The following is a 27,118-nucleotide window of genomic DNA, read 5'->3' as shown; positions in this document are numbered from 1 at the left end:
AACAGATGGTGGTGGCACCCGGAGAGCAACGCATGGAAACAGAGCCTTTCACAGAACTGACGCTGCTCTATGGAATGAGCTTCCAGTGGATGTCAGAACATCCGAGAATAGCAGCAGCTACCGATCAACACGTAAGAACATCTTCTTCAAAATGGCATATGACTTGTCGCTCTTGAGGTGAAGTGAATTGGGGCCCAAGGTCATTGCACTTATATGTGTGTGTGGCTGCCTGTACTAGTCCAGACTAATGCCGTTTTTGTAGTGCTTGCCTGCTGAGATACCATGCCGCAGTATAACACGAATACCCCATTCCAACCCGTCCTTGCTTTAGCCCCTTAAAGCCGAGCGCCAGGCATTGTAACAACAAGTACCATTTTTTACGTCTTTTGGTATGACGCGACCGGGGATCGAACTCCGGACCTTGCATCTCCGGGCGGACGCTCCACCACTAGACCACAGAGGCGGTCGATCACTCCTGAGCAGGGAGTATCTGGATAAGATGCGCTATATTACTTGGTATAGTTCTGTGTGTCGTGGTGGCAAACGGTCTGTACCCCGTGGTTAGAATAGGTCCCCAGTAACCTGGCAGTAAGAGGCGACCAAACTGTTCGGGTGGCTTAGTTTATAATGGGTCTTAGATTGTCGAGTCCAGAATCGATAACTTACCATCTTCCCGATGCATATAAAAGTCCAGTTTCCACCCTTGCCGAACAAGGCAGGAATTATGGAGTTTTGTCTTGGCTGGAGTAACGAGTCTATGCATAGTCCAATCAAAATCGCGTAACGAAATCGACATCCGATTCGTCAACTGCCGTGCAGAATTCGGTCGAATGCAGGATTTGTAAAGCATGTGTAACAGCTATTTTCCAAATCCTTTCATGTTTCTAATCAAGGTTCTCACGTGATCGTCTTGACTGGGCGCCGGCATTTTTTTAAGCAAATGCAAGTGATATGAGAGTGAGTGAGGTTTTACGCCGCTTATAGCAATATTCCAGCAATATTACGGCGGGGGACACCAGAAATGGGCTTCACACATTGTACCCATGTCGGGAATCGAACCCGGGTCTTCGGCGTGACGAGCGAACGCTTTACCCACTAGGCTACCCGACCGCCCCAGTGATATGAGAGGTGGAGGGACATTGAAGGGACATAACTCGTAATATATATAGCCACTTGTAGTGCTACGATCGAGCCCAGAAATTCCAAACAAATTCGGCAAGGGTGGAAAGTGGACTTTTAATGTTTCGGGAAGAAATGATAATTTACAGGCCGCCGTCAAATATCTGGAATACATTTGACAACATGTGGTCTTCATACAGAGTTTACTGGCCATGACAGTACATTGGTGATACACATACTACGGCACATCGGACAATTTCAGGAAACAGTTATCACATCGATTATATTATATATATCACCATCTGGAATATATAGCCCACCCAAATAAGGTTTGTTAACCGTTGGAACACCAAGCTCCTCACAGCAATAGCCCGTTCGCGGAGCTCTCTATACTAGAGTGTAACGAAGGTGTGACGCGCTGGGAAGGAGCTTGTTGGAACACATTTAAGAGAGGCTATGCTCCACGTCTGCATGGAGACAATTTTCAGTCTGGGTTAAGACACTGTAATTAGCGCCATTTTGTGAACCGTAGACATTGTCTCCGGGTAAGTGAGATGGACATAAGCTGCTGGACTGCTGCTGCTGCTGCTGCTGAACAACATGAATAAAGATGGGATACCTATTTGCCCCTAGTTTTCTTTAAGTACCGACCTTGGCAAATGTGTTGCGGACACATGTGAAACACTTCTTTGTCTGTATATACACTTGATACTTGACCGATGAACAAGAAGTTTCCAAATAACCAATTCCTATGTTTTAATCCATACGATCCTCAAGTTCAGGCCTTATTACCATGATTACTAAACAACATACAAAACACGAAAAGGCAGATATTGCTCTCCGCTCATCTGCTAGGGGAGCTAACCAAGCCGTATCACTGTCTCCGTTTCGACATGTCCCCACAGGAAGAAAGGCCCTTTGATCGTGTTCTTCTGATTGCAAGTCATTAGGGATGACAAGAGGTCTGACAGAGAAGCAATGACAAAACATTCCCATAGGCGCTATTTACGTTGGATATTTTCATTTATTAGTCCTTCATATTAGTTCTCCATTTCGAAATCTTCTACCTCACTCTCAATTGAGTTATCTAGAATCCAGTCATAATATCTGGACACATGTGTATAGTAGCCATATTGGTTTTCCTGGTCGCATCCCACTCCCCAAGAAACAATCCCGACCTGGATCCAGCGACCGCCATATTCCATTACATACGGGCCACCACTGTCGCCGTGACAAGCATCACCGCGCATGCGCCGAGAGTACCCAGCGCATATCATCCCGGAAGTGAAAGATGTGTTAACACTTTTGGCACTTCTTTCACACACTGGTCGGTTGACGTATGGAATGCTAACCTCTCGTAGGAACGTTGGAGACATGCCGTATTCATACAAACTACCACAACCTGTAATCATTCCGACCCTTCCGCCACGAAGTAGTTCGTTCACAAGTAGTTCCCTCTCCAAGCAAATCGGCATAACGAGGTCACTGAACTCCACCGGCTGATCAAGTTGAAACAGCGCAACGTCGTTATCAAAGTTATGTCCCTTGAACTCAGGATGCAGTATGTAGTGTTTGAGACGACGTTGTATGCCCTGTTTGCCGTCGCAGCGCACGGTGCCGACGTAAATGTCTACGTCTTCTTTGGAGAATGGAGTGCGGTACGACTTCTCGAATTGTTCGACACAGTGGGCAGCGGTCAAGAACCACTGGGTGTTGATCAGTGAGCCCCCACAGAACGCAGCTGTCTGAAATAACAACATATTACTTTTAGAGGAAATAGGATGAGTCAGTTGGCAGCCCCAGGAAATTTTAGTCGAGTCGTTTAAACGCCACGTCATTTGTCTGATGAATATATTATATAGTTAGTTAGCGATTGCCTTAAATACACTGTGAGTGAGTATGGTTTTACGCCGCTTTTAGCAATATTCCAGCAAAACCAGAAATGAGCTTCACAATTTGTACCAATGTCGGGAATCGAACTCGGGTCATCGGCGTGACGAGCGAACGCTTTGACCACTAGGCTACCCGACCGCCCCTTAAATACACATAGAAACTGTTCATATCAGTTTGCCACACTGCACGAGCGACAACGTCTAGAACTAGACTGGATATGGCTCCCACTCCATGAATCCTCCTGTTCGTACTACATCAGGGTGGTTATTGGGAGATTTACGCCCAAACACTGACCCCATTTTTATGTTAGTTGGGTACCTGATCGTAATTTTAGTTTGCTCTTACAACACGTCTGGTGACCTATTCTGGCTGGAAAAGTGCCTCGGAGAAAGCAGCTGAAACAGCTGTGATCGTGAATGGAGTGACTCACATGTCGCTTGTCCCTGATGATCACGTGCCATGGGGATTCCCCCTCCAGGACCTCCTTCCCGCTGGCGATACGCCCCCCTCGACCTGCCTCCTTGACCACCTTGGGCCGCCCACAAGCTGAAACACAACATGTCATTCATCACTCGTCTCTTAGACCCGTGAAGATCCTGGGTAGAATAGGTCTTCAGAAACCTATGCTTGCCGTAAGAGATGACAATGCCTTTCCTAAGAGACGACTTACGGATCGAGTGGCCAGGCTCGCTGACTTGGTTGATGCATGTCATCGTATCCCAATAGCGTGGATCGATGATCATAATGTCCATCACTGAATTGTCTAGTCCAGACACCTTTATTTACAGACCGCCGTCATATAGCTGGAATATTGCTTAGAACGGCGTTAAACATCAAATAACAAACGAACACTCGTCCCTCGTGGAACTTGGATGAATTACTAATACTCATATAATTTGGGCCAAGATGAGTTTTGTCGCGTACAGACGAGAGATTGGTGAATTCATGCCAATATTTGCCCCCCCCTTTGAATGCGTGGTGGAATTTACATTTTTCATCAGCACTTCTCAATATAACTTAAATACACCCAACTGACCAGGGTGCCGTTGTACAAAACAACCTAAGGGTTACGATGACCGTAAGACTATGTTAAGGGATGGGAGTTACGACCACCTTTCACTACGACAACGAATATCCCGAATCACCTTTCGTGGCTAATCGGGTTGAAAAATATGAAAAATGCCAAGAATGGGTTAAGAAACATGTACGAATTACAAGATTCATGTACGGATCATGCACGAATGGTAAGAATCACCTACGACTAAGTTACGAATATGCCGAATGTTGTTCTTACTTAATTCTTACATGATTCGTAGTTGACTCGGGACATTCGTGGCTGTTTCGGGATGTTTTCAGGTTGAGGACAAGACAGTTTGGGAGCCACGAATCGCTAAGAATAGCCAAGAATGAAAAAGAATCGATTACGAAGCTGTTACGGAACGTTAAGAATTAATTACGAACGGATTACGATGCAGCCACGAAATTGCAATTCGGGGACCCTTCCACGAAAGTTTTTGATAAACAAATACCTTCTCGCCGATTCGAGGAACTCCCGCGAACTGTACGAATGTTTGGGAGTCAAATTAGATTCATTTAAGAACTTCAAGAAATGATTGAGATTTATCTACGAACATGAAAAATTTCGTATTCGGGGTGTTTCGGGATATTCGTGGTCGTAGTGAAATGGGGGCATAATTACGGCCACCTTAGCGCTAAAATCGCTATGTACAACGACGCCCAGAGCCCCGGTCCAAAAGCGACCTTAGCGTAAGACGATCGTAACTCATATACTCCAACAAAGACTTACGAGAGTCGTAACCCTAAATCGATTTGGGGAACGGGGCATCACTCCTCCATTTAACAACTCCACTAGGCCTGTTAAGTTTGTGACGGACAACGAACAAATATAATCCACATGGAGATTAGTCGATGAGGTCGAGTCACGGTGTGTGTCTCTATAACAGTATTTTGATGTCAACAAACCTTTCTTGTGGCCAATACCGTCGATTGTCAAAGTGGCGGATACCCTGGCCGAACAGCCGTTTGACGCACGTGCCGCGCACGTGTATTCGCCAGCGTCCGTTTCCACAATCTGATCGAGAACTAGGTAGTTGTTCACCAGGATCTGACACAGAAAACATACAGGTGAGAGATGTGACATGGGTATGAACAGCATAATAATCGAGGGAAATGGTGTAAAGGAACAACAGCGAATTCTGACAATGTGGACGCACAAACGCTCAATACGCTTAATTAAGCAGAGGAGTAGATTATCATTGATATAACTCCATATACCGTATTCGACGTAATAAGCGCCCCGCTCTAATAAGCGCCCACGGCGAGATTTGCTAATGGCTAGTGAACAATCCCAATTCAAGCACCCCTTCAGACCCCTATTCGCATATAATACGCACCGCTCCCTTCCCCTATTCGCATATAATACGCACTCGTGTGTTATATGCACCCTTTATTATTGGCAATTAAATTCTGGAAAAATATATCTGTCGAATATAAATATTTCAGGCTGTCAGCATAAACCACGAAATTTATCTTTCAACTCTGTTTTTTTCACCAAAATTATAATCTAATAAGAGACCCATATTTCTAGTTTTGAGAGCGCCCTGGGCGCTTATTACGTCGAATACGATAGTTATCTTTTGGGTACAAGTAGACCTTTTCCCGTCGCCCTTAAACCTCACCACCACCATCGGCTCGGAACGGAACGGCACATGACATGCGCAGTATGCAGCTACCGGTAGGAAGTTGGACACACCGATGCAGGATAGCGAGTTGCAGCAGTGAACTAATGGGGCAGAGACACCGTGTGACACTGCAGGAGGCTTCTTAAACTCCTACCATGACGCGTGACTTGTAATGAGGATCAACCTCTGAAGCTACAATGGTTTGTATATATGAAATATCCATCTTGCCCGTAACCTTGGACTCGTCATATGAGGCGACGTATGTGTTTGGATTCGAACAACGAACCTTCCGACAATTGGTCGGGCAACTTGTCCACATGACCAAACAGGTTAACCCTGATGAGGTTAAGATGTTACATCTGACTCTAATTAGTGCTACATTAGCATTAGCGGACCACCGCGGAACATCCTGATAGTGCCCTGTATGACGCTGTAGCATCCTGATAGAGCCCTGTGTGACGCTGTCACGTCCCGATCATACTATATGTGACGCTGTCACGTCCCGAGCATACCATATGTGACGCTGTCACGTCCCGATCATACCATATGTGACGCTGTCACGTCCCGATCATGCCATGTGTGACGCTGTCACGTCCCGGTCATACCATGTGTGACGCTGTCACGTCCCGATCATACCATGTGTGACGCTGTCACGTCCCAATCATACCATGTGTGATGCTGTCACGTCCCGATCATGTCCTGTGTGACTCTGTCACGTCCCGATCATACCATGTGTGACGCTGTCACATCCCGATCACACCATATGTGACGCTGTCACCCCCTGATCACTATAATTGTTTTAACCACAACCCATCACCCATGATGCACTCATTTCGGAAACAAACCTTCTTCCTTCTGTCAAATTTGATGATTTCTCCATTTTTCCTCCACATGGTGTGTTCCGCATCTGGTACAAAACACTGCAGTATGGCAATGCCACCCTCCTCCACCGTCATGTTCTGGGGCGCCTTCTCAACACCTAGCGGCGACACACAGACACATATATAGTCACAGATCGTGACCACATGCATTGAATTACCCAAAAATTACTGAATCATTTTCTCATGAAGTGTTTCTTAAACGATTGGAAAACGACAAGAAACCATTTTGACAAACATTTTACTTCGTCGTAGTGAACTTTCCAGATCGAAAACAAAAACCGGTGGCGTCTTCGCTCGGTCCGCCATTTTGTTACCAAAACTCGTACCGACTGTTTGATTGGCTTTCTAGAAGTTGGTGATTAATAATAACCTTTTAATCCTTAACCTTACTGTACATCTGGCTTCATTACCCGTGTGCTTCGTTACCTGTGTGCTATTTGTTATTCTTACTGTACATCTGGCTTCATTACCCGTGTGCTTCGTTACCTGTGTGCTATTTGTTATTCGTACATCTGGCTTTATTAGCCGTGTGCTACATTACCTGTGTGCTATTTGTTATTCTTACTGTACATCTGGCTTCATTAGCCGTGTGCTACATTACCTGTGTGCTATTTGTTATTCTTACTGTACATCTGGCTTCATTACCCGTGTGCTTCGTTACCTGTGTGCTATTTGTTATTCTTACTGTACATCTGGCTTCATTACCCGTGTGCTTCGTTACCTGTGTGCTATTTGTTATTCTTACTGTACATCTGGCTTCATTAGCCGTGTGCTTCGTTACCTGTGTGCTATTTGATATTCTTACTGTACATCTGGCTTCATTAGCCGTGTGCTTCGTTACCTGTGTGCTATTTGTTATTCTTACTGTACATCTGGCTTCATTACCCGTGTGCTTCGTTACCTGTGTGCTATTTGTTATTCTTACTGTGCATCTGGCTTCATTACCCGTGCGCTACATTACCTGTGTGCTATTTGTTATTCTTACTGTACATCTGGCTTCATTACCCGTGTGCTTCGTTACCTGTGTGCTATTTGTTATTCTTACTGTACATCTGGCTTCATTACCCGTGTGCTTCGTTACCTGTGTGCTATTTGATATTCTTACTGTACATCTGGCTTCATTAGCCGTGTGCTACATTACCTGTGTGCTATTTGTTATTCTTACTGTACATCTGGCTTCGTTCAGTGTGCTTCGTTACCTGTGTGCTATTTGTTATTCTTACTGTACATCTGGCTTCATTAGCCGTGTGCTTCGTTACCTGTGTGCTATTTGTTATCCTTACTGTACATCTGGCTTCATTACCCGTGTGCTACATTACCTGTGTGCTATTTGTTATCCTTACTGTACATCTGGCTTCATTACCAGTGTGCTTCGTTACCTGTGTGCTATTTGTTATTCTTACTGTACATCTGGCTTCATAACCAGTGTGCTTCGTTACCTGTGTGCTATTTGTTATTCTTACTGTACATCTGGCTTCATTACCCGTGTGCTACATTACCTGTGTGCTATTTGTTATTCGTACTGTACATCTGGCTTCATTACCCGTGTGCTTCGTTACCTGTGTGCTATTTGTTATTCTTACTGTACATCTGGCTTCATTAGCCGTGTGCTACATTACCTGTGTGCTATTTGTTATTCTTACTGTACATCTGGCTTCGTTCAGTGTGCTTCGTTACCTGTGTGCTATTTGTTATTCTTACTGTACATCTGGCTTCATTAGCCGTGTGCTTCGTTACCTGTGTGCTATTTGTTATCCTTACTGTACATCTGGCTTCATTACCCGTGTGCTACATTACCTGTGTGCTATTTGTTATCCTTACTGTACATCTGGCTTCATTACCAGTGTGCTTCGTTACCTGTGTGCTATTTGTTATTCTTACTGTACATCTGGCTTCATAACCAGTGTGCTTCGTTACCTGTGTGCTATTTGTTATTCTTACTGTACATCTGGCTTCGTTCAGTGTGCTTCGTTACCTGTGTGCTATTTGTTATTCTTACTGTACATCTGGCTTCATTACCCGTGTGCTTCGTTACCTGTGTGCTATTTGTTACTCTTACTGTACATCTGGCTTCATTAGCCGTGTGCTACATTACCTGTGTGCTATTTGTTATCCTTACTGTACATCTGGCTTCATTACCCGTGTGCTACATTACCTGTGTGCTATTTGTTATTCTTACTTTACATCTGGCTTCATTACCCGTGTGCTTCGTTACCTGTGTGCTATTTGTTATTCTTACTGTACATCTGACTTCATTACCCGTGTGCTTCGTTACCTGTGTGCTATTTGTTATTCGTACTGTACATCTGGCTTCATCCAATTATCTGTATGCTACTTGTTATCTATTACCGTTGTTGCCAATGTTAATCTGCTGCCTATCTCGACAGGTCATGCATATATACCTCTCATCACTTGGTTGTTGTAATACCAGCTTAATAACGGTGTAAGAATCTACATCGAAACGTCGCTATATGCAATAAACCAGTTGTTATCCATAAAATTGTACGTTTTCTTAAAAACCCGTTCCGTTTTTGTTTTCGGTCAGGAATCCTAATTCAACAGTTACTTTTGACAATACTCAGTTGGGTTTTGTAAGTAAATCATTAAGGAATACAATGATAAGGAGATTGTAAATATAGTTTAGGGTTTGTCGGCAATAGGAGCTGCAGAAGTGGCTGCAAATCCTACATCGGCAGACTTTCCAACGAGACGACCCAAGTCCCCCTGTAGTGATATATTGAGAAACTGATATTATCAACGATGAACACGAATCGACGATCGCAAGTCATCCATGAGATATTGAGGCGTGTTGACATATGACTTGGCATAAAGGTGTTATCTTACGCAGTCGACATGGCTCCGTTAAGCTGACCCAGGACGACATCTCGAACAGGTTGCCGCCCGACAGAGCAACGCACGTGTACTTCCCGTCCTGGTCGTCACTGACTTCCGGCACGTGCAGAACACCACCCGGATGTACCTCGATCCCCTCGGTGTGGTCGCCTTCACTGAGAATCCGGTCACGGTGCAACCTGGGTCGGAATATGGAATGCAATGATCACTATTCAGAGTCAAGTGGAGAAATTAGTCCGAGCTGGTTTCTGGACGAGACTGGATGTAACACAAAGGTGGATTTGCAGCCCTAAAACATGTCATTCTAACAATTGTCGACAATGTCTCACCTAGCCTGGAAATGTGAACAGATTAATCAATATAGTTATTTTTAAATATCAAAATCAGATATAAAAAACATGCATTTCTATATGCCCCCTCCCCGATGCATAATAAAGTGGGATATAGCTTCAAGCATGCTTGTATGTCTGTCCGTCCGCCTCTCAGTTCCCTCTTCCGGGGCAGAACTCTAACATCGTTCGCTATTCCCTCATACAGCTTTGCACTTATTGGAAACAAGCTGGACTTAGACTCGATTGGGGTTTGTTTCCGAAGTATATCTAAAAAACTGTCGTCAAATGATTTCAAAAGCAACGGACCGCCTCCATCCGTGATTCGATTCCCTGACCGCGTCATACCAAAAGAGGTTGACAGATGGTACTTTTGTGTCCCTGTCTGACATTAAGGGGATAGAAACACGACTGGTCGGCTCGGAGTCAGAATACTGTGCCTGAGTGGGATACACATGTTAAACTGCAGTAAAGTTTCTCAGTGGGCTAGCACTATAAAACCGACATTAATCCGGACAAACAAAAGTGGCTGAACAAGCGGCATTCACGTCGCTATGCATGTGAAATCCTCTTGAACGCGACGGTTTCACCCCACCACAGGAATAGAGAAAAAGCTTCAGGTAGATATATCAATCAATAACCTTTCTGTTTGTTTGTACATCAAAGCAAAATTGGTAAAATAAGGTAAAACATCTGCCGTCTTAATCAACGCGATGAAAAATCGGTTTTCGACTGATCATTTACACCTTCATAACTTAACACTGTACTTCACACCTAGGCAATGGTCCTTAACATGAGCATACATTACATCTCACAGAAGACGCCTTCTTTTATATGTCTTTAGAGGAAGCAAAAACTCCGCGCTCTTTAACAACAGTTTGTTTGTTTGTTGTTGTTTAATGACTCATGTTATATGTTATGTTCAGAGGAAGCAAGTACTGTCTACAATCTTTAAGAGGAGTTCTGCTTATATAATAATTGTTTTTTCAGTCAGGCGACATGAGGGGAACCGGGGGGGTATTTCATCAGCTGATGACTCAGTTGTTGTTTAACGCCGCAGTCAGAATATTCCAACAATGTGAAGGCGGACTGGATATAATCGAGTTTGGACCAGACAAATCCCACGCGATGACAAGCTATGAACCAAATCACCGAGGAATGCCACGCCGTCCGTCTTAGTTACCTCTTACGACAAGCAATAGATTGCTGGCGACCAATTCGACCCCAGAATCCCCTCGGGGTGTTAATACATTAAGAAAACCAATAACACTCTATCTCAAAGAGTTTGAAGTTAAATGGCCGTCGTACTGACCACATAATGCCGACATCTCCCTCCTGCACGGCACACTCCAGAAGAACGCTGCTGCCTCTCGCTATGGTGATGTTGTGGGGCACCTTCGTGAACGTCACTCTTTCCGACTCCTGCAACAACGCCAACAGGACACCCGCACTTACTCTTGGCTGCGCTTTTTTCATGTCTGGCCCACAAAATCAAGATACACTATAGGTCAAAGTACACTAAAGGTACACATGTCATACAAAATGGATCTGCCTCACTTGACCAAGTTGGTTCTTTAGATGTCGTCCTCGTTCTCCATCATCGCTGTCATAGCTGGATCACCAGATTATGTAGCATGATTTACATGCGTCCACAGCTGGATCACCAGATTATGTAGCATGATTTACATGCGTCCACAGCTGGATCACCAGATTATGTAGCATGATTTACATGCGTCCACAGCTGGATCACCAGATTATGTAGCATGATTTACATGCGTCCACAGCTGGATCACCAGATGATGTTTCATGATTTACATGCGTCCACAGCTGGATCACCAGATTATGTAGCATGATTTACATGCGTCCACAGCTGGATCACCAGACGATATTTCATGATTTACATGCGTCCACAGCTGGATCACCAGATTATGTAGCATGATTTACATGCGTCCACAGCTGGATCACCAGATGATGTTTCATGATTTACATGCGTCCACAGCTGGATCACCAGATGATGTAGCATGATTTACATGCGTCCATAGCTGGATCACCAGATGATGTAGCATGATTTACATGCGCCCACAGCTGGATCACCAGATTATGTATCATGATTTACATGCGTCCATAGTTGGATCGCCAGATGATGTATCATGATTTACATGCGTCCACAGCTGGATCACCAGATTATGTAGCATGATTTACATGCGTCCACAGCTGGATCACCAGATTATGTAGCATGATTTACATGCGTCCACAGCTGGATCACCAGATGATGTTTCATGATTTACATGCGTCCACAGCTGGATCACCAGATGATGTTTCATGATTTACATGCGTCCACAGCTGGATCACCAGATTATGTAGCATGATTTACATGCGTCCACAGCTGGATCACCAGATGATGTTTCATGATTTACATGCGTCCACAGCTGGATCACCAGATGATGTTTCATGATTTACATGCGTCCACAGCTGGATCACCAGATTATGTAGCATGATTTACATGCGTCCACAGCTGGATCACCAGATTATGTAGCATGATTTACATGCGTCCACAGCTGGATCACCAGATGATGTTTCATGATTTACATGCGTCCACAGCTGGATCACCAGATGATGTTTCATGATTTACATGCGTCCACAGCTGGATCACCAGATTATGTAGCATGATTTACATGCGTCCACAGCTGGATCACCAGACGATATTTCATGATTTACATGCGTCCACAGCTGGATCACCAGATTATGTAGCATGATTTACATGCGTCCACAGCTGGATCACCAGACGATGTTTCATGATTTACATGCGTCCACAGCTGGATCACCAGATGATGTAGCATGATTTACATGCGTCCATAGCTGGATCACCAGATGATGTAGCATGATTTACATGCGCCCACAGGTGGATCACCGGATTATGTATCATGATTTACATGCGTCCATAGTTGGATCGCCAGATGATGTATCATGATTTACATGCGTCCACAGCTGGATCACCAGATGATGAAAACACTGAATCCATCTTGTGCCAGCTATCGGACACTAAGTGTTGTAAATCGTTGTGTGAAGAGGATCACTTGTGACGTCACAAGCAAGTGGAAACACGATGACGCCATGATATCGTAGATGCCTAACAGGTTTGTGTATGAGTTCTTACAAGACAGCGACTGGCCAATCAGATATGTTTTAGCTAGTAGTGATAGAAATTCGTACGAATATTGGAATAATTATTATTGTTTTGAACTACACTGTAGAAATAGACTCCAACTGGGTAATAACCATGTTTTTTTGCCACGGTAATGACGAAACGTTTTTTTTAAAAGCACTTCACCACTAGGTTGTGTTATATGATGTGGAGAAACGTGAACATTGTTTTTATTTCTGCTCAGGAAACAGACGTTTATCTCAATGTCATGGAAATGACAAATATGTGAAATTCCCCAGAAGGTTAAATGGACAACGTCCCCTCTAGGCTGCCTTACATACCAGCATGAGCTGCGTCGTACAGAGACTTCCGGTGTACCGCGGCAAACAGTGGCACCTTGGACCTCTGCCCTGGATGTAACACGTGCCTCCGTTGTGACATGCGTAGTCCTCACATGTGACGTCATCTTCATACTCACATTCTTCGCCAGAGAAACCACGAGTACAGTCACATCTTGAAGAGACACGCATATCAGATATAAGTACATTGAATGGGATTACGCCTAGGTCTATTGTCAGTTAAAAGTTGGAATCAATAAGGATTGCTTTTTCATACATGTGAGGGCGGTCGGGTAGCCTAGTGGTTAAAGCGTTCGCTCGTCACGCCGAAGACCCGGGTTCGATTCCCGACATTGGTACAATGTGTGCAGCCCATTTCTGGTGTCCCCCGCCGTGATATTGCTGGAATATTGCTAAAAGCGGCGTAAAAATATACTCACTCACTCACTCACTCATACATGTGACGTGGGTAGGGTGTTTTCAAACACCGTTTTGCTATTTATTCCCCATTTTATTCCCCTTTATATTCATTTTTTGATATCACGGTCGGATAGCCTAACGGTTTAAGCGTTCGCTCCGAACACCCGGGTTCGAATCCCGACATGGGTACAATGTGTAAAGCCCATTTCTGGTGTCCCCCGGCGTGATATTGCTGGAATATTGCTAAAAGCGGCGTAAAAATATACTCACTCACTCACTCATACATGTGACGTGGGTAGGGTGTTTTCAAGCACCGTTTTGCTATTTATTCACCATTTTATTCCCCTTTATATTCATTTTTTGATATCACGGTCGGATAGCCTAGCGGTTTAAGCGTTCGCTCCGAACACCCGGGTTCGAATCCCGACTTGGGTACAATGTGTAAAGCCCATTTCTGGTGTCCCCCGGCGTGATATTGCTGGAATATTGATCAAAGCGGAGTCTATGTGAGAATCTATGTTGTTGATATAAGTTAAACTGACTCCACCCACCCCTTGTCTGCAACCTATAAATCGAATTTGTGACAATAATTCACTTTAAATAGTAAAACATCGCCTCATAGGATGCAGAACATCTTCTATTGCACGTGCGGGTACCCGCGTACGTTTTACAACAGACCTAATTATCGACGTGTCTACGCGTGGTTGCAGCAACATACATTCTTACCTCCATGTGTTCCCGGAAGTGTCGTTTACCCCCTCTTTAACGCAGGTTCCCCCGTTATTACACTGCAGTGGACACGGGGACTCTGTGGAGGAATACAAGCAAATACACGATGAGCAGTGTCCAATAGAGACGACTGAGTACACCATGTCGAACGTGCAGTACATTTCGAGCCGAAAAAGAACAGCACCGTTTTTGTACTATAAAAGCGATAAAACGTTTTCCGTATTCATAGACATTTCTGATTGAAGAAGTGTCGATTGTACGATTCCGACTATATTACGAGTCATCTTCCCGATGTAAGGGAGTTAACTGACTGGAAACTTGACTTATACAATCAGTTAACTCCCTTGCATCGGAAAGATGATCGGTGAGGTGAGGTGAAATGGGGTTTAACGTCGCGTCCAAGATTATTGCATTTATACAGCGACGTGCATGCACGTGTATGTATATATGTATATATATATATATATATATATGTGTGTGTGTGTGTGTGTGTGTGTGTGTGTGTGTGTGTGTGTGTGTGTGTGTGTCCTTGTACTAGTCCGGACTGATGCCGATTTATAGTGCCAGCACACTGAGATACCATGCCGCAGTTTAACATGAATACCCGACTCAGACACAGTATACTGACTCCGAGCCGACCTGTCCTTGTTTTAGCCCCTTAATGCCGAGCGCCAGACAGGGTGACAACAAGTACCATCTTTTAACGTCTTTTGGTATGACGTGGTTGGGGATCGAACCCCGGACCTTCCGTTCTCCGGGTGGACGCTCTACCACTAGGCCACGGAGGCGGTCGGGTCTCTTGGACAGTATTGTTCTGATTGGTCATTTGGATCAGGAACAGTGGCTCGTATTGAGGCAGTACTTCACTACTGACCTTCCGCTCTCCGGGCGGACGCTCTACCACTAGACCACGGAGGCGGTCCTGGGAAGATGATCACGATTGTGTGATTATGAATCACGATCACCTAAAAGAACTCACGGAAATGAAAAAAACCTGTTTTTCTCAATTTAAAAATCGACACAAAGTGTTACATAGCTGTAAATACGAAATACCAAAACAACTCGAAAAGTACTAGTCTGGATTTGCTAGTTTGATCTCAGTGAAAAATACAAAATGTACTTTACAGGAGGTAATTTGTCGGCACTTTCAACATTCAAAAATAAAACTAAGTCCAAATTGACATAGCAGAAACAGACTATAGGCATTATGCACCTGTTCTCACCTGTCGTCAAGGTGTCATAGGTCACCTTGATCTACTTACACCTGGTTATGCCCTGTTTCACAATAGTCTGTTTTATTCAAATTTATACACACTTTTACGTGTAAAAAGGCATAAAAACGTTTGATACGCTGTATTTGTGCCCCTGCCCAATTAGTACTAATTAAGTTGTTTGAATATTTACATATTTTGTATATTAACTGCATTTATTTAAGATCTGAGGTCGAAAAAACAGTTTTTTTTCATTTCCGTGAGTACTTTTTAGTGATGATACCACGTGTTCCCGAGAAGGAAAGTGTATCCTGCCCCACTAGTGGTCCCGGTCATAAGCAAATGGCAGTGCAATAACATTCCCACCACGGACAAGTAACTCCGTCTGGGGGCTCGGATGGCTCAGTCTCGTATGACGACTCATTTCGAGCAGAGTCCCTCGGACACGCCAGAAACCTATGATTGTGTGTTCGAATCCTGGTTCGCCTTGATTATGTTTACTTGTTTGTCAGCACCATACTCGTGCTTGTGGGTTTCATTAAAGTGATAAACGTCCGAGACCTGCATCACTTCGGTCTTACCTCCCACATCAAGCTGGCACGCCGTGATATATATGGAACACTGTTCAGAGCGGCGTTAAACCCAACTCACTTACTCATGACATTTCGCTTGGTTGTATGTATAAATAAGTTGTTATGACTTAACACCCGTTATATTGTATTTGAAAGGACTGTGAAAGTATTATGCTCTGTTTGTTTGTTGTTTAACGCCGCACTCAGCAATACTCCAGTTATATGACGGCGTTCTGTAAATAATCGTGTCTGGACCAGACTCCAGTGATTGATATCATGAGCATCGATAGGAGGACATGCATCAACCAAGTCAGCGAGCCTGACCACCCGATCCCGTTAGCGGCCTTTTACGACAAGCATAGTCGCCCCTTACGGCAAGCATGGGTTGCGGAAGACCTATTCTACCCCGGATCTTTACTGTACTGTGCTATATATTCATATTAGACAAATGAATGTATCGATGTGTGGACAACATGGGTGTTTACCTCTCTGTAGCGGGGACACGAAGTAGTGTGCGACGTAGCCACCGGCGTTGACGGAAGTGTCCGAGGTGAAGGTCACCGTCACCGCTGTCGTGTCGAACGTGAACACGCGCTGTCTGACACTGTCCCCACATATCACGTGATTGATAGATTCATTGACCTCTCCATATGGGGCTTGAAATAAACAGAAGGGGTCTTGTTAATCTTATGATATGTGATTTGGTGTCATTATTAATTATTGTGCAAATTCTCCAAACTCGGACATTGTGAAAATTCGGAAGCTGTTGCGTTCATACACTTTGGCAGTCATTCTATGACGGTTCTTATTGTGTTATGATTTTTTTTTATTGATGAACTAGAAATGATATGCATGAAATGTGTGATCATGGTATTTTGTAAGCCATTATATTAAGGATATCATGTAATTGCTGTTAGCTGATGATATTTTGAAGTTATGTTCTCACATCCTGTCACATTTCTATAGAAACAGTTTGCTTTTGTAAAAGGTGGGACCAACAGATAAAACCAGAATTCTAGTTTTTCGAAATGAGGATATTGTTGGACAAAAACTGGTTTTATGATAATGGAATTATAGTAACAACATATTGTTTATTTCTTGGAACATTGTTTTCTTCGAAGTTAATTATATACATTTGTGTGAATGGCCAGTGGCCTGCTTGCTAGTCAAGCACACAAGGCTATGATTACTGTTCATTATTTCTTTAAGGCAAAGTTTTATGATATAGCCGGTACACTATTTAATGGTTATATATCTCCTGTTCTTTCATCTTGGGTGTACACTATTTTGTTGTTATTGAACAGGTGTTAAACCGTTAACTTGGTGTAGTAAAGTGAGCAAATAAAGTAATAATTGGATAGACTGGTAGATTCAATATGTCCATTGCTGGTACATGTAGGGTAGATAAGTAATGGATTAGACTGTTAGGAATATCTATCATCGTTACCCACGTCAGTGTTATTTATCACTTAAAGGTTTAGATGAAATGAGTAAGCCCAAAGGGGCTTCAGATGTCGGACATATTTTGTTTGTTTGTTTGTAAATCACAACATGTGGGCAATACCAGGATGTTTAATAAAATGTATATTTTTAGACAAAGTCTAAATTAAGTTTGCTTAGTCCTGGCATGATTAAGTTAGTTTCGTCCACTTTCTTAACAATTATGCAGATATACAAAGTCCATACCACAGCCTACGCATTCGGTTTCAAATTCAATTTAGCGCTGTTAAAGCTATAGGTAAAATAGCTCTAAAGAGAAAACATAATATGTTTGTCTCCCAACTACCCAGCTGTTCTAATGAGTGAATGAGTGACGTTTTACGCCGCTTTTAGCAATATTCCAGCAATATCACGGCGGGGACACCAGAAATAGGCTTCACACATTGTACCCATGTCGGGAATCGAACCCAGGTCTTCGGCGTGACGAGCGAACGCTTTAACCACTAGCCTATCCGTCCGCCATGTTCTAATGACAAATCACAATGTGCAATATATGACGTCATATGACGTCTTTCAACAGCGCACACATATTACGACCAACAATCTGCTGTAAGGTTCACCGAACTTTCACGGGGTATATTCACGTATACATTTGACATTGTTTCCCTGAGTAGGACTGTAAAGTTTAAGCAGACGTCTAATTTCACACACCACGCATGTATTAATGGATGTTGGTAGGTATGACGACTTTAAGTATACGCCTACCTGATGATAATGTCACTGTGTCATATGTACAGTTCTCGCTCTCCTCGAGATCAAACGCGATGAATTCTATGACGATGGTGCTTGGATTAGACGCCCGGATGTAGGTCACGCACCTGCTGTTATGTGGATAAGCATCCGGGTACTTAGGACTGGTGAAATTGCCACCCTCGTCACTCAAAGTGACTGTACAAGTTTTGCCTGCTGGAATAAACAGAACGTCTCACTAGAAGATTGCCTCTAAATAGGGCTGGGACAAGTCCAAATTTACTACCCGGGTACCCACCCCACTATTCCCCGACCCTACCCGGGTACCCGCTGTAGGTCTTAAGAGATAGGTACAATTTTCCGATTTGGGATAGTTTGACCGTAGCCCTGGCCAAATGTATTTAGATACTCAGATAAAACGATCTGGTAATGCATACACTGAAGTTGACTGAATGTTTATCTCTATTCAAACTTATAAAGTCAGAAGGAATGCGTGCATAGTCAGAAAGAAATGCGGACATTAGTCACTTATAGTGCAACCGTGGAAGTTATAGATAATTCTTGCTATTAAACAATATATCTATCACGTGACTAACCACGGGTCCGGGTAGTACTGTTGGTACCCGGGTCCTACTCAGGAACCACCCGACCCGAGTACCCGAGTTACCCGTCCCAGCCCTACCTCTAAACATACAATACTTTACTTTTTTATTATTTATTATTGTAATGAAGAGTTGGAGATGGATATAGGAGAGAATGTTGTGCTTAAACAGTTTTGTATGTACCTCTTGGAAGTTCTGTGACGGTCGTAGATGCTGTTGTGGAGGCGGTAGTGGTAGCCAGGGGTACCACGTGGTAGCTGACGTTGAAGCCGTGTGTCTGTATGGCCGAGTCCGACTTAAACACGAGGTGAAGATGTCGTCCAGATGAGGTCCAGTTGCCATGAGCGGTCATACCACATAGCAACGCCAGTCTCTCAGAGTCTAGATAATTGAAATGGTGTGATGGTTATTATATAGGGTCTCAGCACTAATTTTGTTCTGCATAGTGTGATTGAGTAAAGGTGTATGCCGCCAGGAAGGAAAGGAAGACCCGATACACAATTACCGTCATCATACCTCGATAACGTAGACCAATGCTCACACTATCGACCACTTGTTACCCATCAAATACACTGATATTGGGCCAATGTTTACCACTTCGGTGAAACCCACGATAAAGGGTATGGTGCTGACAAACCTAGAAACATAATCGTGACGAACCGGGATTCAAACCCACAATCACTCTGCACAGCGAATTGCGGCGCCTTAGACAAACGGGCCACCCGTGCCCCTTGTTTACATAGAGCATACATGGAGCTAATTATATTATTAAGATGAAAGGCAACAGTTGCAGCAAGAAAAAGAATTTTAACATAAATAACATTCAAATAGGTTGTAGATTATGACCAAGTTAATGAAATGTGTTTGATTAAGTTTCATGATTATGTTAATCTTTGTAATCAACAAATCTGTATTAAATTAACAAATGTTACAGGCATCAATGCATGTATAGAAAGTATTTGTTTGATTAATGCAATATATACAATATTAACTTTTCACCCATGCGATATTCCTCAAATAATGCTGAGATAAATTATTTGAATTTTTTATTATTTTGAGATTTGTCAACACTATTTAATGGGTTTTTTCACATCCCTAAGAATTGAATCTTTATCCAATTTCAACTGACGCAGATGTAAGGATATTTGGCACAGATCAAAGGACAAAGAGTACAAGTCATTAATATGATAGAATAGTTTTATCTAATTAACTTTAAAAAATCAGACACAGAACCTGATATTACTCACAAGGAATAAAAATAATAACAAAACTGAATAATTTTGTGCCTTTACGTGACACCGATACATGACATGTCATCTTGACATAAGTATCACTCTAATTAACATTCAATGATAACTTGACATGACTTGTGTGAGTCAAATCATAGAACAAGAACACTAACTTTACTCCTATTCAGCTGTATCCAGGAATGCCTGGAAGATATTTCTACAGTGTTAATATAAGTCCAGTGAAGTACTTATTTGTCAAAAATGATATTCTCACTTTATCGAATCTGCAGTTATGTTGTTCAGATGACTGTCGGTTGTTTTTTTAGCTGACATGGAACAATGGTGATTGAAAACACAACTCACTGAGTAATTGACTTTATGGAGATACAAAGTCAACCTAAATTGCATAAAAGTCACCACCAACAACAATGAATGACAATCAGTGTGCCTACCCAGCATACCCACACAACCCATGTGCACCCGGAATCCCACCCCTTTAATACACTAGAAACGATTAGCCCAATGTTGGTACACTGTTGGACTAATGTCATGTTGCCAACATTAGACCAACATGAAAACGTCTTTCAAAAGATATATTGGACCAATATCATCTCCCAACATTGGACCAATGTTAATCGGGCATTGGGCCAATATTGATCCAATATCATTGCCTTTGCTGGGTAAGTGTTCCCAAGCAATTACGTCAAACACAAGTCGTCACGACGCAGCTGATAATTTCCTGACAACTATATACAAACAACATCAACACTTTTCGTACTAAAATGAGTCCTACTAACCTGTGTTCGGACCGTCGTGCACGGCAACGTAGTCAAAGTCGCAAGGAGACGTCTCGACGTCCAAATACAGGAGCCGAAGCTCGACAAAGCTGTGTGGTGGACCCTGGTTAACAATAACAACATAAATACACGTGCAATCTTACTTAACATCAGACAGTTTCCTGTGTGTCTTATAGGGTTCATAATAAAAACAAGTTAATTGACATTTCAACTGTTATTTTCGGATTTATTATTATTATTATTCTTAAAGTTCTTATCACACCAGAGGTGATCGGGTAGCCTAGTGGTTAAAGCGTTCGCTCGTCACGCCGAAGACCCGCGTTCGATTCCCGACATGGGTCAAATTTGTGAAGCCCATTTCTGGTGTCCCCCCGCCGTGATCTTGCTGGAATATTGTTTATCATACCAAGCCCTATACCTCTCGCCATGTGAGTCTGTTAGGGTTAATTGTTTAACCGTGGCAACTATCTTGAGAATTAAAAAAAACAAATCCCGTCATACAGTTCTAAACCTTTCTGGGTGTTTAATTACTTGGCTTATTGAATGTTTAGATGCAATGCCAACATTAAATCTCCAGTCCTTTCCAATTTCTTTGTTTGTTTATAGTTTAACGCCACTATCCACAATCGTCCAACTTTATCACGGCGGAACGTAAGTAATCGAGTCTGGACCAGACAAACCAGCTGTTGATATTGTGAGCAAGTTCCACCGTCCGCAGGATACGGAGACCCGCAATCAATCAAATCAAAAAGCATGGCCATCCAATCTTGTTACTATCTTCGCACGACAAGCATTGTTGGGGCGTATTCCAACCCCGAATCCCCACCAACCTGTATTGTGTAGTGACATAAGACGCTCGGGGGGTAGGCCAGGGGGTAGCCGGGGGAGGTGATGAACCCCTTGTCTCCGGTCAAGGTCGTGTTGCAGTAGTCTTCAGCAGCATCTACAACACCAGCCCATAATCTTCAGGTATCTCCTGCACATATCTCCTGATGAGTGGTCGGTCCTGGCTATACTTTTCCTCAAATAACCCACACACTCTGGTAACTAATAACGGCAACTGTGTGAGTATAGCGATGCCCTGCATGAATTGACATTATAGTGTGTACTAAAAAAGGACAGGACTGCAGTGTAGTGTAGTGTGGTGTGGTGTGGTGTGGTGTGGTGCGGTGCGGTGCGGTGCGGTGCGGTGCGGTGCGGTGCAGTGCAGTGCAGTGCAGTGCAGTGCAGTGTAGTGTAGTGTAGTGTCCCACTCAGCAATATTCCAACTGTAAGACGGCGGTCTGTAAACAAATTATTTGATAGGCATTTAGAAGCTGGAAGAACATGGATACTTGACACATTTCTATGGATAAGAAAGAAATAGCGTCGCTTCGCGTCCCGTCGCGTAGTGGAGTGCTGTGTAGTGGAGTGTGCCTGGTAGTGTAGTGTAGAGTAGTGTGCCTGATAGTGTAGTGTGCCTGCTAGCGTAGTGTAGTGTAGTCTAGTGCAGTGCAGTGTGGTGTGCCTGATAGTGTAGTGTAGTGTGCCTGGTAGTGTAGTGTGCCTGGTAGTGTGATGTAGTGTAGTGTAGTGTGGTGTGCCTGATAGTGTAGTGCAGCGTAGTGTGCCTGATAGTGTAGTGTAGTATGCCTGATAGTAGTTAGTGTGGTGTGCCTGATAGTGTAGCGTACTGTAGTGTGCTTGATAGTGTAGTGTAGTGTGCCTGATAGTGTAGTGCAGCGTAGTGTGCCTGATAGTGTAGTGTAGTGTGGTGTGCCTGGCACTGGAGTGTAGTGTAGTGTTCCTGATAGTGTAGTGTAGTGTAGTGTAGTGTGCCTGCCAGTGTAGTGTAGTGTACCTGGTAGTGTAGTGTAGTGTAGTGTGCCTGCCAGTGTAGTGTAGTGTAGTGTTGTGTAGTGTACCTGGTAGTGTAGTGTAGTGTAGTGTTGTGTAGTGAAGTGTAGTGTGCCTGCCAATGTAGTGCAGTGTAGTGTAGTGTAGTGTGCCTGCCAGTGTAGTGTAGTGTAGTGTAGTGTAGTGTAGTGTAGTGTAGTGTAGTGTAGTGTAGTGTAGTGTAGTGTTGTGATAGTGTAGTGTAGTATTGTGTAGTGTACCTGGTAGTGTAGTGTAGTGTAGTGTACCTGGTAGTGTAGTGTAGTGTTGTGTAGTGTACCTGGTAGTGTAGTGTAGTGTAGTGTAGTGTAGTGTAGTGTAGTGTAGTGTAGTGTAGTGTAGTGTAGTGTAGTGTAGTGTAGTGTAGTGTACATACCAGACCGGACGGGGGTGAAGTTGAGCCTGAAGCCAATCCCATCGCCTGCTGCGTCCGTCTGGAATCGGAGGGTTATGACGTCAGAAGAAGACAGGAAGGAGATATGTTCGCTCCCACAATACCTTGCTTTTCCGGATTCAGTAGCGATGTCTCCATCTTTTACTTCAAGAAAATCCCATCTGTTGAAATAATTACAAATAACTTCTGCCCTACCTTTCACATATCTTTATGAAGCAGCATTAATTGTCGAAAAACTCTTTTCCTAATTACTTTAAAGCGTTGTGTTCGGCAAGGGTGGAAACTGGACTTTTACAGTCAGTTAACTCCCTTGCCTCGGGAAGATTGTTGGCCCATTGCAATAGGTAGCCCCCATCTGTATGGCCCTTTCTGTCTGCTAAGGTGACAATCATGGCATGACTTTTGCGATGTTTTGTAAAATCCATTGCTATATGCTTTTATACCTTTATACCGATCGTGTTTAAAGTGAATAACATTTTTTATCGTTTAATGTCATTTATTACGTATCGCAAAGATCAAATTACTTTTTTTTACAAACGGTCAAGTTGGCTGAGTTTGGGTAAAACACACCATAGTTACATATTATGCATCGTTTCATTGAAAGATGGGACATTCTAAATGGTGGTATCTTCATTGTGGCCGTCAGTTAATGTAAACAGTGGTAGGTCATTTACTTGGGGGTATTTCACATTCATGCTGTGTGCTCTTTCTGGGACAATACTCTATCAAGGCACCAAGTTGTCAATAATTCAGTTTTCCATTATTTGACCAACATTGTACCTTCATTTGTTCTTTGTTAACAGCTAATTGTCTGTAGTTTGTTTGTTTGTTGTTTAACGCCACACTCAGTAATATTCCTGCTATTTGACGGCGGCCTGTAAATAATCAGTCTGGACCAGACAATCCAGTGATTGACATCACGAGCATCGATCTGCGCAGTTGGGATACAATGACATGCATCAACCTGGTTGGCGAGACTGACCACCTATTCCCGTTAGTCGCCTCTTACGACAAGAATAGTTGCCTCTTACAGCAAGCATGGGTTACTAAGACATATTCTACCCGGATCGTCACGGGTCTGTCTGTAGTAGATCCACCAGACATACTGGTATTCTATAATTACAACCGAATAAGATATTTCTCATACAGTTTGCGTACGTCATTTTATCATTTAATTTAATTTTGCAAATATTTTGCAAAAAAAGAACAATTTTAAGAAAATACTGAAGCCTTTTAGTACTTTTGTTTTTTTGTTTACTTTCCTAAAATTTCAAGATACTAAGTTGAAATTTTAAGATACTAATTTGAAATTTCAAGATACATAAGATGAAATTCCAAGATACTTATTTGAAATTTAAAGATGTTATGTTGAAATTTCAAGATGCTAAGTTGAAATTTCAAGATAATTACCTTAACATTTCAAGATAATAAGTTGAAATTTAAAGTTAATATCTTGAAATTTAAACTTAGTATCTTGAAATTTAAACTTATGTATCTTGAGGTTTCAAGTTATAATTTTAGTATCTTAAAATTTCAAGAAAAAAAAGGAAAACAAATTAAATGGCCCTAAAAGGCTTGCGTAAGAAAATGATATATTTCAGGTTTCCAGTTAAATCTTTCACTACCTACAAGCACTGTGATTGATCCTCGAGGTCAAAGTACTGTGACGTCATATTGATTCTCCACCCTGGGGCTGTTCTGATCACCCAGAGGCAGTCGAGGTCTGAGGGGTAGTACTCTGGGAAGCCGGGTGACTCTACAACGTCTGTACCCGCCATCACCGCACCCCCACAGGCGAACACTGAGTGGTACCATAAAAACCGGGTAAGTTTGTGCGTATTTGCACATTTTTTATGAAAGATGTTTGAGACAATTCTGTTAAGGTAGATGTAAGTGTTTCTTTTTTATAAGAGGAGTTCTAGTAATGAATATGGAACTCCCTCTATCATAAGCACAGTATATGCAAAGATAAAACATTAATTTGCACATGCTGGCAAGTAATCAACACACGCATGGAAAAAACAGCGAAGGTAAGTGTTGAATTTATTTCAATGATGTTTTTAAGAGAGGTTATTTGGTATCTTTTCAAATACACACAAAGCCGGAAGGACGATAAAAGTGTTTTCTTAAAAGCAAATCAAAGGTAATGAAGTAGTATCATCAGTAACATAAACGGGATTTAGGTGACCATAATTGTGAGATGGGGTTTCGCGTAGCGTCCAAGATTAGTGCACTTATATAGCGACTTGCATGCACGTGTGTGTGTGTCTGCTTATGCTAGTCCGGAGTGATGCCGATTTATAGTGCAGGTTCGCTGAGATACCACGCCGCAGTTTAACATGAATACTCCACTCAGACACAGTATACTGACTCCGCGCCGAACATTCCTCGTAGTAGCCTCTTAATGCCGAGCGCAAGACAGGGAATAAAACAAGTACCATCTTTTAAGGTCTTTTGGTATGACGCGGCCAGGGATAGACCCCCGACGCGCTAACTACAGACTTAAATTTCTTAATTTCATTGCTCGGAATTAATGATTGTACAACCCTTCATCTGTTTCCGGTCTCACAAATAAGTACATCCTCTAGAACAACGCGTATCTCACATAACTATATATCCTACTCATAAACACTTGTAACCAACTTGACATAAAGTGTACCGACGTGTGGATACTGAAAACAAAAGAATGCAATGGTTCCGTTAGTCACATATACACCCATCTCACTTACTTTCACTTGTCATTCCAGAAGATTCGCCAGTCTCAAACCACGCCCACGTTGAGCTGATCCATACCGCGAGTGTTAAAACTCTCCACGCTGTATATATAAACTGCATTTGAATGAAGAACATACACAACGGTTTTCAAAGGGAGATATATTTCTCAGACTCTGCATCAGTTAAGGCATGGATGAGGGTCCGTCTGTTGAGGGTAACACGTGTTTCCATTTCAGATATAATTGCCCGTGGACACTTGTTACAACACCCTTCACTATCGTTATTCTTGTGATGGTCACGTGTCACCACTTTGCAGGCGCTACTGACACCATTAGCGCCTGGGAGGTCGTCAAGGTCAACATGTCTAATAACTGAAAAGCGTTTTCTACAAAATGGGTTTGCTCCGAGGAGGAGACCCTTATGGAACCCTCTGTGCGTTCATGTTGGCCTAGGACAATGGTTTCACTTCCGACACCGAACACCCTACTTGAGTCGTCTGCTTATCTTTCCTGCTAATGAGTCCTGTGCCATGAAGCGCGTGAACAATGACCTATTTAATGCAGAGAAATCTGGCCATGCGGTCAACTCAGAACGAGGCAGGGACCTTGACCTGCTGGGCACCAGGCGCTCCACTTAGATCTGCGTTATGTTATAAGTATGTGTTTAATACCGTTAACGTAACCAGTTCTGTAGGGCAAACTATAGATCAAACCCTGTATTCTTTGATGAATGTTTCTTTTACGAATGCACGTCAGAGAGCACCTACTCTAGAAAGGTAACCATCAGCCCGGCATGTTGGACCTTGTCATCAAACAACCTGACCAAATTCTTTATTCTCATTTTCGAAATGAAGTGAAGTACCATAAATGATTAACCTTAAGGTCTGAGACACTGGTAAGAACAGCCCTGCTCAAGTACAAAATTATAGTATTCTACCATGCCCATGCACTGTACATAGCTCCCTAACTTACAGCCACCATGAAGATTCCGGGGTAGAATTGGTCTTAAGCATCCCATGCTTGTCGTAAGAGGCGACAAACGGGTTCGGGTGGTCAGGCTCACTGACTTGGTTGATGCATGTCATCGCATCCCAATTGCGTAGATCGATGCTCATGATGTCAATC

At 43.0% G+C, this 27,118-nt stretch overlaps 1 protein-coding gene across 2 annotated transcripts; it reads right to left on the bottom strand.

The window, feature by feature from the left end:
* Positions 1-1,861: 1,861 nt before the first annotated feature.
* LOC124117379 lies at positions 1,862-26,392 on the bottom strand. 2 transcript variants are annotated; one of them, XM_046479213.2, is made up of 16 exons: positions 26,009-26,392; positions 24,909-25,080; positions 23,262-23,440; positions 21,841-21,953; positions 21,011-21,113; positions 19,168-19,365; positions 18,398-18,595; positions 16,678-16,848; positions 14,407-14,488; positions 13,264-13,435; positions 11,090-11,199; positions 9,440-9,627; positions 6,560-6,693; positions 4,996-5,137; positions 3,443-3,558; positions 1,862-2,864 (listed from the first exon to the last, which is right to left on the bottom strand). In XM_046479213.2, the coding sequence occupies exons 1-16, from the start codon at positions 26,127-26,129 to the stop codon at positions 2,160-2,162; spliced, it is 2,904 nt and encodes a 967-aa protein (XP_046335169.2). In that variant the 5' UTR covers positions 26,130-26,392; the 3' UTR covers positions 1,862-2,159. The 2 variants fall into 2 exon arrangements, with proteins under 2 accessions (XP_046335169.2, XP_046335168.2); XM_046479212.2 differs by having other exon boundaries at positions 18,398-18,598; positions 26,009-26,390.
* Positions 26,393-27,118: the final 726 nt, after the last annotated feature.

This window comes from Haliotis rufescens, unplaced genomic scaffold (genome assembly GCF_023055435.1).
Source record: "Haliotis rufescens isolate VD_foot unplaced genomic scaffold, xgHalRufe1.0.p SCAF_22, whole genome shotgun sequence".
Taxonomy (NCBI): Eukaryota; Metazoa; Mollusca; class Gastropoda; order Lepetellida; family Haliotidae; genus Haliotis; species Haliotis rufescens.
The sequence above is the reverse complement of the archived record's forward strand: the minus strand, read 5'-3'. Positions and strand labels throughout refer to the sequence as shown.

Coding starts and splice junctions, on each gene's coding strand:
- LOC124117379 (XM_046479212.2), bottom strand. CDS start 26,129: ATGTTCTTCATTCAAATGCAGTTTATATATACAGCGTGGAGAGTTTTA. Junction 25,081..26,008: donor TTCTGGAATGACAAGTGAAA/GTAAGTGAGATG, acceptor GGTACCACTCAG/TGTTCGCCTGTGGGGGTGCG. Junction 9,628..11,089: donor GGAGATGTCGGCATTATGTG/GTCAGTACGACG, acceptor ATTCCGACCCAG/GTTGCACCGTGACCGGATTC.